The 10,754-nt window shown below is 57.8% G+C and overlaps 2 protein-coding genes across 2 annotated transcripts; one reads left to right on the top strand and one right to left on the bottom strand.

The window, feature by feature from the left end:
- On the top strand, positions 1-4,687 carry CYREN (cell cycle regulator of NHEJ). The gene is made up of 4 exons (XM_036427693.2): positions 1-97; positions 1,321-1,590; positions 2,514-2,589; positions 4,185-4,687. The coding sequence occupies exons 2-4, from the start codon at positions 1,457-1,459 to the stop codon at positions 4,431-4,433; spliced, it is 459 nt and encodes a 152-aa protein (XP_036283586.1). The 5' UTR covers positions 1-97; positions 1,321-1,456; the 3' UTR covers positions 4,434-4,687.
- Positions 4,688-5,739: 1,052 nt separating this feature from the next.
- On the bottom strand, positions 5,740-6,405 carry TMEM140 (transmembrane protein 140). Its single transcript, XM_036427684.2, has one exon. The coding sequence runs from the start codon at positions 6,382-6,384 to the stop codon at positions 5,827-5,829; it is 558 nt and encodes a 185-aa protein (XP_036283577.1). The 5' UTR covers positions 6,385-6,405; the 3' UTR covers positions 5,740-5,826.
- Between the last annotated feature and the right edge of the window lie 4,349 nt (positions 6,406-10,754).

Genomic DNA, 10,754 nt, shown 5'->3' with positions numbered 1-10,754 from the left:
GCGAGCTGCCTGCAGGGGGCGCGCCTGGGCTTCCTCGCTCGCGGCCAGGAACCGGAAGTGCGGAGAGCGTGCGGGCGCCGGGAGGCTGAGACGGGAGGTGCGTGCGGGCCAAGGCCGGACCCCACGACCACCCTAATCCGCCTGCCCAGCTGGTCCCCGGGAGCGGGGCGGGGGCGGGGACGGGGACGGGGGGACGGGGGAGCCAGGCGGGCTGGAGCGGGTGCCGGCTCCTCTGCTCGCTGCGCAGCCCGCCTTTCCCCTCGCGAGCGCGGCCTCTGTGCTTGGGGTCCGGAGCCTGCAGGACTCGGCTGCAGTTTCCAAGATTTGTGTGACTTTGTGGAACTTGCTGGGCCTCGGTTCCCCGCCTGTGAAACGGGCTTCTGGTCTCTGCCTCGGGGCCGATCAGCGGCTCTGCGCGGACTGGCGGCCAGCCCAGCGGTGCTCGGGGCGGGAGTGACTGATGACCGCTGACTGTAGACAGAAGCGAGCCCCTGGCAGAGGGCTGCCCCCGGGCCGGTTAGCATGATGTCCGGCTATTGCTTTTCTGACGTGGTGACCAGCCTTCTAGTCGAGCAGGAAACGATCAGGCCTGCTTCGGAGAGGAACCTCCTCCTCTGGGCGACGGCCCCTCCAGGGCGGTCCCCACGGGTCTGGAGGGGGAGTGCGGCCCTCCCGGGGGAGCTGCTCCCAGGGGGAGAGAGCAGCTTCCCAGCAGAAGGAGCAGCTCCTCCTGGCTGCTCCAGGGAAGGCAGGCTCCTGAGCCTTCGGGTGGGTCGCGGGGTAGGAGGAGACTTGGGGCCGAGGTGGAATCCACTCCGGGAGGCAGGGGAGGCCAAGTTAGCTGGGGCTGGTGGGCCCTTCTGGACCTCACTTCCGAAGCGGGCACTGTTGCCCCTGAGCCCTAAATGGTCAGAAGCAGCTCTGGATTGAGGGAGGGGTGGCTGGCCAACGCAACCTTATTGTGAATCAAATGGCCTCGGTTTCTTGTAAGCACACCAAGAGAGAGGGAGTGAGAAGCCCAGAGAGATCACTGGGAGACACTTTAGGGGTAAGATAGATGGGGCACCCTGGGCACCGTGAGTTCCTGGGGTGGCCAGCAGGGCGGCTCCTCCTTTCGCCTTTCTCCCCGGAGGGTGTTCATCCCTCTTCACAGTCAGAGGCTCAGCAGGAGGCATTGCTGTTGGGCCCGCTGGTGTGGGGTCTGGGGCTGCCCCGCCACACCTCCCTGGCTGCCCTGTGAGCAGCCTGAGTCTGGGGCCCTGCTCCCCAGCCGGGCCACCTGTGAGCATATTAGAATTCACTGGGCTCTGTTCTTTGTAGGAATCAAAGCTTGACTCCCATTCAAGGACAAGCAGACCTACAGTTGCTGGTGTGAGGAGAAAGTGGGATTTGCTGTCCCGGGTCAGAAAAGCAAGCCAGGAAGCAAGGGCCCTGACCTTCATCAGCGCTGAGGGAGATGGCAGCCTCCCATTCTGGGGATAAAAAGAGGGTCCTTCCCTCCTGGATGACAGCCCAGGGGCCCGAGGACAGAATGCCCCCGATGAAGACCCCGAAGAGGAGGAAGGCAGTAGTGCCGGCGGCTGCAGCCAGGTGGGACACCCTTGAGCCAGGGCCATCCCAGCGCTGGCAGAACTGTGAGGCGGGCGGGCGGGCAGGCGCTTCAGTCCGTCTCTTCAGCTCTCAGGAGGCGCACAGGCTGCATGCAGGAGGCTGAATGAGCTGTGCTCACCCAGGCAGACGCCGCTGCCTCTTGGTGAACCTGCAACTCTCAAATAGTGACTCCCATTTCCCCCCAATCCACCCCAGCTTCTCGGGATTGTACACATCAGCCAAGCTGTCAAACACCAGGGGTCTAAAATGGCCCCCCGCCTTCATTTGCAACATTAAGTGTGGCCATCAAGTGGGCAAGCTGAGTGGGCCAGGCCATCAGTCCTCCTGTGGGCAGATCTCCTGGGACAGGAGCAGCGAGCCCCCGCGTCAGCCTGGACCAGAGGCTGTGGGTGAGCAGGTGGATGAGCTAGTCCTGAGGAGATGCCCCTGAACTCTCAGTACCGGTATGGGGTGCTCAGTGCTGCCCCCCCTGCTCTTCCTCTTACGAGGTTTCTTACCTGACCAGCCTCCCTCTCTGCCTGGCACAGCCTTTCCGTCCTGTGTCCACGCATTCAGTCAGGTGTCAGGTGGGTTTGGCCTGGGGGTCCATTTGACCTGCCCACAGGCATGCGTGTGTCCGTTTGGCTCTCGGGAGTAGCCATCAAGCCTTGTTTCTAAATCCCTGGGGGAGCTGGCAGAGTTGGGAAGCCCCCACTGTTGCCTCCAAGGACAACTCTCTCCCCCCACCCCCCCCACGCTAGTCACTGGTCCCAAGAATGAGGCAGCCGGTTGATGCCCTGAGGAAGCTGGTGCTCTCATCCTGGCGCAAGGCCCCGGATGGAGCTCTCCTTCCTCCCTGGAGACGGGAGAGCCGCCTGCCTGCCTGCCTGCCTGCCCCCTCTCAGCGGGTGCCTTTCTTTCAGACTCCCCGCTGTGAAGACTGTGTACTGCATGAGTGAAGCCGAGCTTGTCGACGTTGCCCTGGGGATCCTGATTGAGGTAAAGTCAACTGTTGCCTTTTTTTCTTTTTAAAAAAAATATATTTTATTGATTTTTCTTACAGAGAGGAAGGGAGAGATATAGAGAGCTAGAAACGTTGATGAGACGTCGATGAGAGAGAAACATTGACCAGCTGCCTCTTGCACACCCCCTACCAGGGATGTGCCCGCAACCAAGGTACATGCCCTTGACCGGAATTGAACCTGGGACCTTTCAGTCCGCAGACCGACGCTCTACCGCTGAGCCAAACCGACGCTCGACAACTGTGGCCTTTTTAAAAAACACGTTTTTATTTCAGAGAGAGGAGGGAAGAGGGGGGGAGAGAGAAACATTGATGAGAGACATTTCTCCGGCAGTCTCCTGTACGCCTCCTATTGAGGATCGAGCCGGCAACCCGGGCATGTCCCCCCCGAGGGGAATCAACCGGCAGCCTTTCAGCACATGGGATGATGCTCCTCCAGCTGAGCCACACCAGTTGGCTGCTGTTGCTCTTTTGACCACAAACGCTTTACAGGCTGAACCAGACTGGGCCCTTGGTCCGTGTCAGTAATTCTCGGACAGCCTTGGGGAGCCCTCTCACATGTCCACCCTTCTCCCGCTTGCCCCGTGTCTCATGAATCTCTCGGGCCACGCTGCCCGCCGTGAGCTGTGCACAGCCATGCGTTTGGGGCTGGCTGCCTGGGGAGGGGTGGCCGGGCAGGGAGAGCGGCCCTGTGTGGGTGACTGTGCTGGGTGAATGCAGCGGGGACAGGCGGTCTTGACCTGCTATTGTTCTCTGAAGGAGAACACTATGTCCCCTGGCTCTGCAGGCCTGGCAGGACAGCACTGAGGTCCCCCGTCTTCTTGAAGCAAGTAATAATCATACTGCCTTAGGGTTGGGTAGCTCTTATAACAGACCAGTATTTTTTGTTTTGTTAATCCTCTCTCGAGAATATCTCTCCCCCCCGCCCCCCCCACACACACATTGATTTTAGAGAGAGTGGAAGAAGAGGGGGAACAGAGAAACATCGATTGGTTGCCTCCTCCACATGCCCTGACCAGAGCCAGAATGGAGCCTGCCACCTCAGTGCATGCCCTTGACTGGACTCAAATCCGAGACCCTTCAGGCCGTGGGCTGATGGTCTGACCACTGAGCAACCGGCTAGGGCTGACGGGGTAATTTTATATGTCACTCTCTCATTTAATCCTTGCCATAAACCTGGGGCTATAGTTATTTCAAGATACTATTATTCCCATTTTACCAGTGAAGAAGTTGAGGTGCAGGGACTTCCCCTAAGTTGCATAGCCCGTAAGTGCCAGTGTTCCTTCCGCTGTCACCCTGCCTCCCCAACTTTTTCCGATGTATTTATTTTTCTTTCCTGCTTCGGTGTTCCTCAGGCCTCTGCCCCCTTCTCTCCAGTTGGTCTTGGGTTCTCCCAGAGCTCTGGGAGCGGAGGGCGGGCAGGGGTGGGGGCAGGAGGTGGAGCGGCCACTGATGCGAGAGCCGTGCCCGACCCGGTCCGCGCGCTGGCTTCACCGCTGCTTCTGGGCCTGGTCTCCGCCACGGGCCCGGCAGGGAAGTGAATTTACACGTGTTTCATCTGGTCTTTCTCCAGAGCCGGAAACGGGACAGGGCCTTGGAGCAGCGGCCCCCGGCAGGCACGGATGTGTCAGAGCCGCCCCCCACCTGCTCGGAGGGGCCGCCCTCTCCCGAGAGGAGTGAAGGTGAGGACAGCGGGGAAGCAGCCCTCCCCCCAGGCCCGGGGCCGCCCCAGGAGCCCGCAGGCTCGGAGCCTGCCTGCGGCACCAGCCCCGAGGAAGATGAGGACGCCTTCAAGTACGTCAGGGAGATATTCTTCAGCTGAGGGACATGTTCCCGGGATAACTCATAACGGAAACTCTGCCCGAGGACTGCGCCCAGCTCCACGCCCTTGGGCTCAGAGCCAGAAGCACATGACACTGGGCCTGGGGGAGTGAGGGATCCAGACGAGAGGAATTCTAGGACTTCTGTCTCCCCCAGCACAGGGGTCTGTCTGTGTGTTCAGTGACCATGCTCCGGGGGAAATGAGGTCGCAGTGTCAGACTGATTGGCACCGAGGAATCAGTTTAATACCTTTCAGACAGAAAAAAGGATGGCCGCCAAGTCCACCAGAATTTCCCCGGGTAGGCAGCCCCTCTCCCCGAGCGGAGGAAGCGGAATGTAAAGTGTCCCTCGCAGGCAGGCAGCCAGCCGCCACTCCCCCAGCCGCCCTCATCGCCCGAAGCCATTCCGCCCCCAGTGCTCTGCTCTGGGGCTCAGCGCTCCGGGGCACCTTCGGTCCAAGCCCTCCTCCCCACCAGACAGGCCTCCTCCCCTGAGCTGCCCCCTTCCTTCCACTTGGCGGCCTTGGCCTTGGCCCCTGGCCACTCGGAAGGCTCCCGAAGTGGACGTGAGGACAGGAGGTCAGGGCGGGGCCCGCCTCGCCTCTGCAGGCGGCGTGGCTTTTGGCAGGCAGGCGGCCGTTGTACAGTCTTTTCAGTATTCAGCGCGGAAAGTACAGTTCCCCATGCACCAGTGGTGCTCGTTTCCTTCAGGTCTAAGACTAGCTTGAGCAGTGAAGGGACGCAGCTTTTGTGGCACCATTCAGTCCTGTTCACCCTCCCTGTCCCCCGCCCCCCAGGTTTCGGCATGCTCTGCTCCCAGGTCCCTGTTAGGAACGGCGTGCCAACTCACTCCCTGCTGTCCGGCTTGGGGCCCGGCAGCCTTGCTCAGGGGAACTTCAGGGACTCCCTCTGACATTTCCCCTGGGCCTTTGGGAGGGGTGGGAAAGGGGGTAGCTTGCTAACCAGGGCCCCGGGGACACTGAGGTGCTCTCAGTGTTCCCCGTTTGTCAGCATGTTTGGCCAAACATCCTAGGAAACTGGCCCTGTGACAGGAAGCCTTCTCTGGCCACCCTCCCGAGAAGGAAGTGAGAGCAGTTTGCTCAGATCAGTTAAAAAGCAGGAGTTCCCGTGACAAGGAGAACTGCTAGTGGGTCCCAAAGGACAGACAAGCCGACACTGAGAAGCCCAGGGCCCAGACCCCCTCACCGCCCCAGCCTCTCCCATGCCGGGAGCCCCTGCCTCAGGGGGGCCCAGCCGCTCACGCCCCGAGGTCAGACTCCCCGCGGTGAAGACTGTGTAGCTACAAAGCAGGGAGGCTGCGGAAACACCAGCCCGGGAGTCCCCTGGCGCCTGTCCGAGGCCCCTTCCACCAGCCCCGGGAGCCTCCGGTCAGAGCTAGCAGCTGTCCAGCTTGCCCTTGGCATCTTCTGCCCTCTGGGGGAACATGACTGTGGCCATCAGCAGGAGGACGAGCAAGGCCTGAGCAGCAGCCAGAGCCAGGAATCCGGGCCCCAGCAGGGCGGGCGTGACCCACCTCCAGGCGTAGGCGAGGAAGAGGCCCAGGCCGCCGGCCAGCAGCGTGGAGGCCAGCGCCAGGAAGCACACGGCCAGGTGCCACTCGCCCTCGCTGCCCCGGCAGCGGGCCAGCAGCAGCGGCAGCGGCACGAAGAGGCTGAGGACCAGGGCCCCGTACACGCCGAGCCGGGCCAGGGCCAGGGCGGCCTGCGGCAGCCCCAGGGCCTCCAGCTCGGGGAACCGGTGGCACCGCAGGCAGCCCGCGCTCTCGTTCCACAGGCAGAAGTTGTGGAAGCCGATCCTCAGGTCGGGCAGGTGGATGAGGTCGCCCGCCTCCCAGAGGAGAGCGTAGAACAGCAGGAAGGTGACGGCGGCCGCGAGGCCCAGGATGCTCAGGAACAGCGGCCGGCCGCCCCGCCCGGGCCTGGGCAGGCTCATCTTCTCTGCAGCTGAGGGAACCTGCGGGAAGTCACATCAGTGAGGGTCCAGCTCCCTTCCTCCCAGTTTCTTCCCGTCGGGAATATTCCATAAAAACCTGCGGCAAACCCCCACCCTCTCCTGTGCTGCCGCCTCCAAGGAATGTGAGGCACCTTGTCCCCAGGACAGGCTCCCCCCGGCAGCCCGAGGGCCTCCAGCAGGCAGGCAGGCAGGCAGCCTGTGCACAAGCCCCTGAAGACACACGCCGTCACTGGGAAGGAAGAGGCGGACGCTGAGGGGCCCAGCGACGCCTCAGGACCACACGGGAGCTGTAAGGGGGACCATCCGCGGCCACAAGCCAGTGAACTCAGAACTGGGGCTGGGGCAGGTGCCGGCGATCTCAGCTCGGCCGTTCCTGGCTGACCACCCCCGGGAGCGTGTGCCGGGGCTAAGACTTCCTGCCGCCTGGCGATGAAACCACATCATTTTAGAAACACTGCAGTGTTCTCCCCACCCCGACAACACTAATATATGTTGATTACTTTTTTAAATCTTGAAAAGTATTTAAAAGAAAAACATATAAAAACAACCTGATAGATGAAATAGAGAAGGTAGACCGGAGATCCTGATGGCAGGACACACACAGGCTTTATTGGAGGGAAGAGTACCCCTGCCGGCTGCTTCCACTTCCACGGAGAGGGGCGGAAGAGAGCAAGCGCTGGGCGTGCAAGCACTTTTAAGGATAGGGTGCGGGGCTTAGGGCACTCAGCACACGCTGATTGGTGATTAGGGACCTAGTGATTTAGGAATCGGGGGCTTAGGGTGTTTGCCAGGTGCTGGTTGGTGTCTTCAGACAGAGCTCAGGAATGTGGTGGTTCAGACAAAGCCCAGGTAGGGCTTACATCTGTCCATCAACTGGAAGAAGGGAGGACCTGTCACAACCTTGCCCTAATGGGTTTGGCTCAGTGGATAGAGCATCAGCCTGCGGACTCAAGGGTCCCAGGTTCGATTCCGGTCAAGGGCATGTACCTTGGTTGCCAGCACATACCCATTAGGGAGTGTGCAGGAGGCAGCTGATGTTTCTGACTCTATCCCTCTCCCTTCCTCTCTGTAAAAAAATCAATATATATTTTTAAAATAAAAACCTTTTCCCCACCACATACGGTAGAACCACTGTTAATCTACCAATATTCAGTATTTGTAAATAATCATACTATTAAGCATAATGCTTTTCTTACTGGATATTAGGCACATTTTTCAAAGCTGTTTAATATTCTTCAAAAACATAGTAAATAAATCATATCATAGATTTACCCATTGCACTATTATTGGGCAAATAGTTTTCATTTTTTACCATAATAATCGATAGTCAAGGTAAGTGCTAATCATGTCACAGTGCAATTACTGCGTCAAGGGGAGAATCCTCTTCAGCAATGTTATTGCGTATTGCCAAACTGACCTACAGAAAACTTGCCTAACCCGCCTCACCATTTTTGAAAAATCCTTTCACTACGTTTTTAAATCAGAACTTTTCCCCAGTCGGCATCTAAAAGAGTCTGCACACTATATAATTTTTCCAACACGGGACAAAACCGCCCTTTACACAGTGAAGTGTCCAGAAACCAGTGCTGGAAGCCAGCCAGCCAGGATGACAAGGCCAAAACGCAGAGGGGCGTCCAGCAGTGGAGTGAGCAGTGGCCATTGGTGGCCCTGGGGAGAGGCCCGAGACAGCCCTGGAGATGAACTTCTGAAGGGACCCCAGGGAGCAGGAGGGTCCTGGCCACTCCCACGCCTGCTCTGCAAGAGCTGGAGAAGAGCAGTCCGACCGAGCAGGTTGTGGGACAGGCAGAGGGAGAGGCGGTGTCTAGGTCCCTACGGCTGCTGTCACAGAATACCACAGACTGGGCCGCTTATAAAGAACAGAGATTGATTCCTTACGGTTCTCGAGGCTGGATGTCCAAGCTCAAGGTGCCTGCAGACTCCGAGTCTGGTGCGGCCCACTTCCTGGTTCAGAGATGACACCTCTGTTCTCTCCGTGAAAACAGAGGAACTAGCTTTTTATAACAATCCTGAGGGCCCCACCCTGATGACCTAATCATCTAAGGCCCCACCTCCTAAATCATGTTGGAGATTAGGTTTCAACAAATATTGGGGGGGGGGGGGGGGGGGATACACACAAACATTCAGTCTGGCAGGGGTTCCATTCAAAAGACCTGAGTGCATGCGAACAATGAGGTTTATTCGTGGCTTCCAGGACTGAGACCCAGGGATAGTGCCTGGGGGTGAGGCAGGTGCCTGTTAGGACAGGAACCTACCCCTGAGCACACAGGGCGGGCTGACTCCACGCTGCTGCCGCCCCCTGACCACGGTCTGCTGCCCATGGCATCTCCTGCGAGCGGGGCGGGGGAGCTGGGCCCTGGGGGTGGGGGCCGGCTCCAGGAAGCCCGGGGAGCTGCCCCTGCAGCCACTATCCTCCCTCTCCGGAGGCCTGGGTGAGTGAAACGGAGAAGCTGAAGGCCCCTTTGAAGGGGTAGGGAGATTCCTGCAGCAATGATGCCTGCTACAGATTTATCAGGAATGAAAATGGTGTGTCTAGTCCACACGTGATCAGACTGAGATAACAGGACTTTCAACCAGTTTAGGGCCCACCCGGGAGAAATTCCCAGCAGGGACATAGTTTGCATATTTGACATGTCTGCATAGCCTCTGTCTGTGTGTTCAGTGAAGTTAGAGACTTGGGGGGAAAAACAGGTTTCTAGGTCTGGAACCCCTCACAACCATCACGGCGCTGCAGGAAATACGGTTGGGCTTGCCTCCCTTGTCCAGAGACCAACAGGCTGGGACTTGTCTTTGTATAAATGTTCCTTTAAAAAAAAATTTATATATATATATATATATATATATATATATATATATATATATATATTATTTACTTATTTATTTTTACTGATTTTTTACAGAGAGGAAGAGAGAGGGATAGAGAGTTTGAAACATTGATGAGAGAAAAACATCCACCAGCTGCCTCTTGCACGCCCCTATTTGGGGACATGCCCGTAACCAAGGTACATGCCCTTGACCAGAATCAAACCAGGGACCTATCAGTCCCTGGGCTGACACTCTATCCACTGAGCCAAACCAGTTTTGGCTATAAATGCTCCTTGTTCCTCCGACATCGAGCCCGTTGCATGTGGGTCCAAAGAAAAGTCTCTGTTAAACTTAAGTCTCCCTCGAAAACAAGGCTCCCTCGAAAAAGGACCCAGGGGTGAGAGGGCAGGGCGGGGCGAGGACAAACTCCTGACTCCACTGTGGGGCAGGGCGGAGTTATCCTCCATTTTGTAACTGAACCCTAGCCCTCACCCAACCAATCAGGGTTAGCCGAGGCAGTGACATCACCACCGACCGGAGTAAAACCCCTGGGCTGGGCGAAATTCGCTCTCTCTTCTGCCATGCTGCTGGCGTGAGTGGGACAGAGCCCATGCTAGCATGGAACAGGCTCTTTTGTTTATTGCATCGGACTCGGCTCCCTGGTGGTCCTTGGGGATCATGAAATCTGGGCGTAACAGGGGACTCCTCCAGCCCTTTGTTTCTGACTTCCTGTTTTCCTGCTCCCTTGGGGCTTCCAGTCTTGCTTTGCTTAATCCAGCATTTCTCTCAGGCTGTCCTCGTTCTGGTCTGCCCAACTCCTAAAGGCCTGGCCTGTTTGCTGGCAGGCCTGACGGGCCGTGTGACCCCGAGCAGCCGCACAGGATGGCCTGACCACACGTTCCCGGCGTGGCAGGTCATGCGGCCAACCACTTCCAGGACTACGGCTTCCTCAGCGAGCCCGCCTTCACCTCAGGTGACCTCTGTTCTCAGCATCTAGGATGGCATCCCTGTCCAAAGCCCAAGGAGCTCCCTTCCCAAGACCCCACCGAGCACAGGCCACAGCGCCCCTCGTCAGCACGCTCCTTGCACACCACCTGTGTGCTGTCATGTTAACGATTAGCTCCCCTGTGCCCGCAGCAGAACAGAAATGTGTGTTTCTCCCATTTTGTCTTTTGTCGAAACCCAGAGACTTTCCTGCTCTGTCCTCTCCCACCTGCCTTCTTAATCTACCTCCAATGGATTTCATGCACTTTTTTTTTTTTTTTTCCATCTCCTCCTTTGATTCTGATGTATAAAAGAAACGGCAAAACTTTCCCTGGAGCCATGGTTGGCAAACTGCGGGTTTGAGAGCCACATGCGGCTCTTTGGCCCCTTGAGTGTGGCTCTTCCACAAAATACCACGACCTGGGGAAGTCTGTTTTGAAGAAGTGGCATTAGAAGAAGTTTTAAGTTTAAAAGAGTTGGCTCTCCAAAGAAATGTCAATCGTCGTGCTGCTGATATTTGGCTCTGTTGACTAATGAGTTTG

The sequence above is a fragment of the Pipistrellus kuhlii genome, unplaced genomic scaffold, assembly GCF_014108245.1.
Source record: "Pipistrellus kuhlii isolate mPipKuh1 unplaced genomic scaffold, mPipKuh1.p scaffold_m20_p_10, whole genome shotgun sequence".
NCBI classification, from domain to species: Eukaryota; Metazoa; Chordata; class Mammalia; order Chiroptera; family Vespertilionidae; genus Pipistrellus; species Pipistrellus kuhlii.
This window is presented reverse-complemented; position numbering and strand designations above follow the sequence as displayed.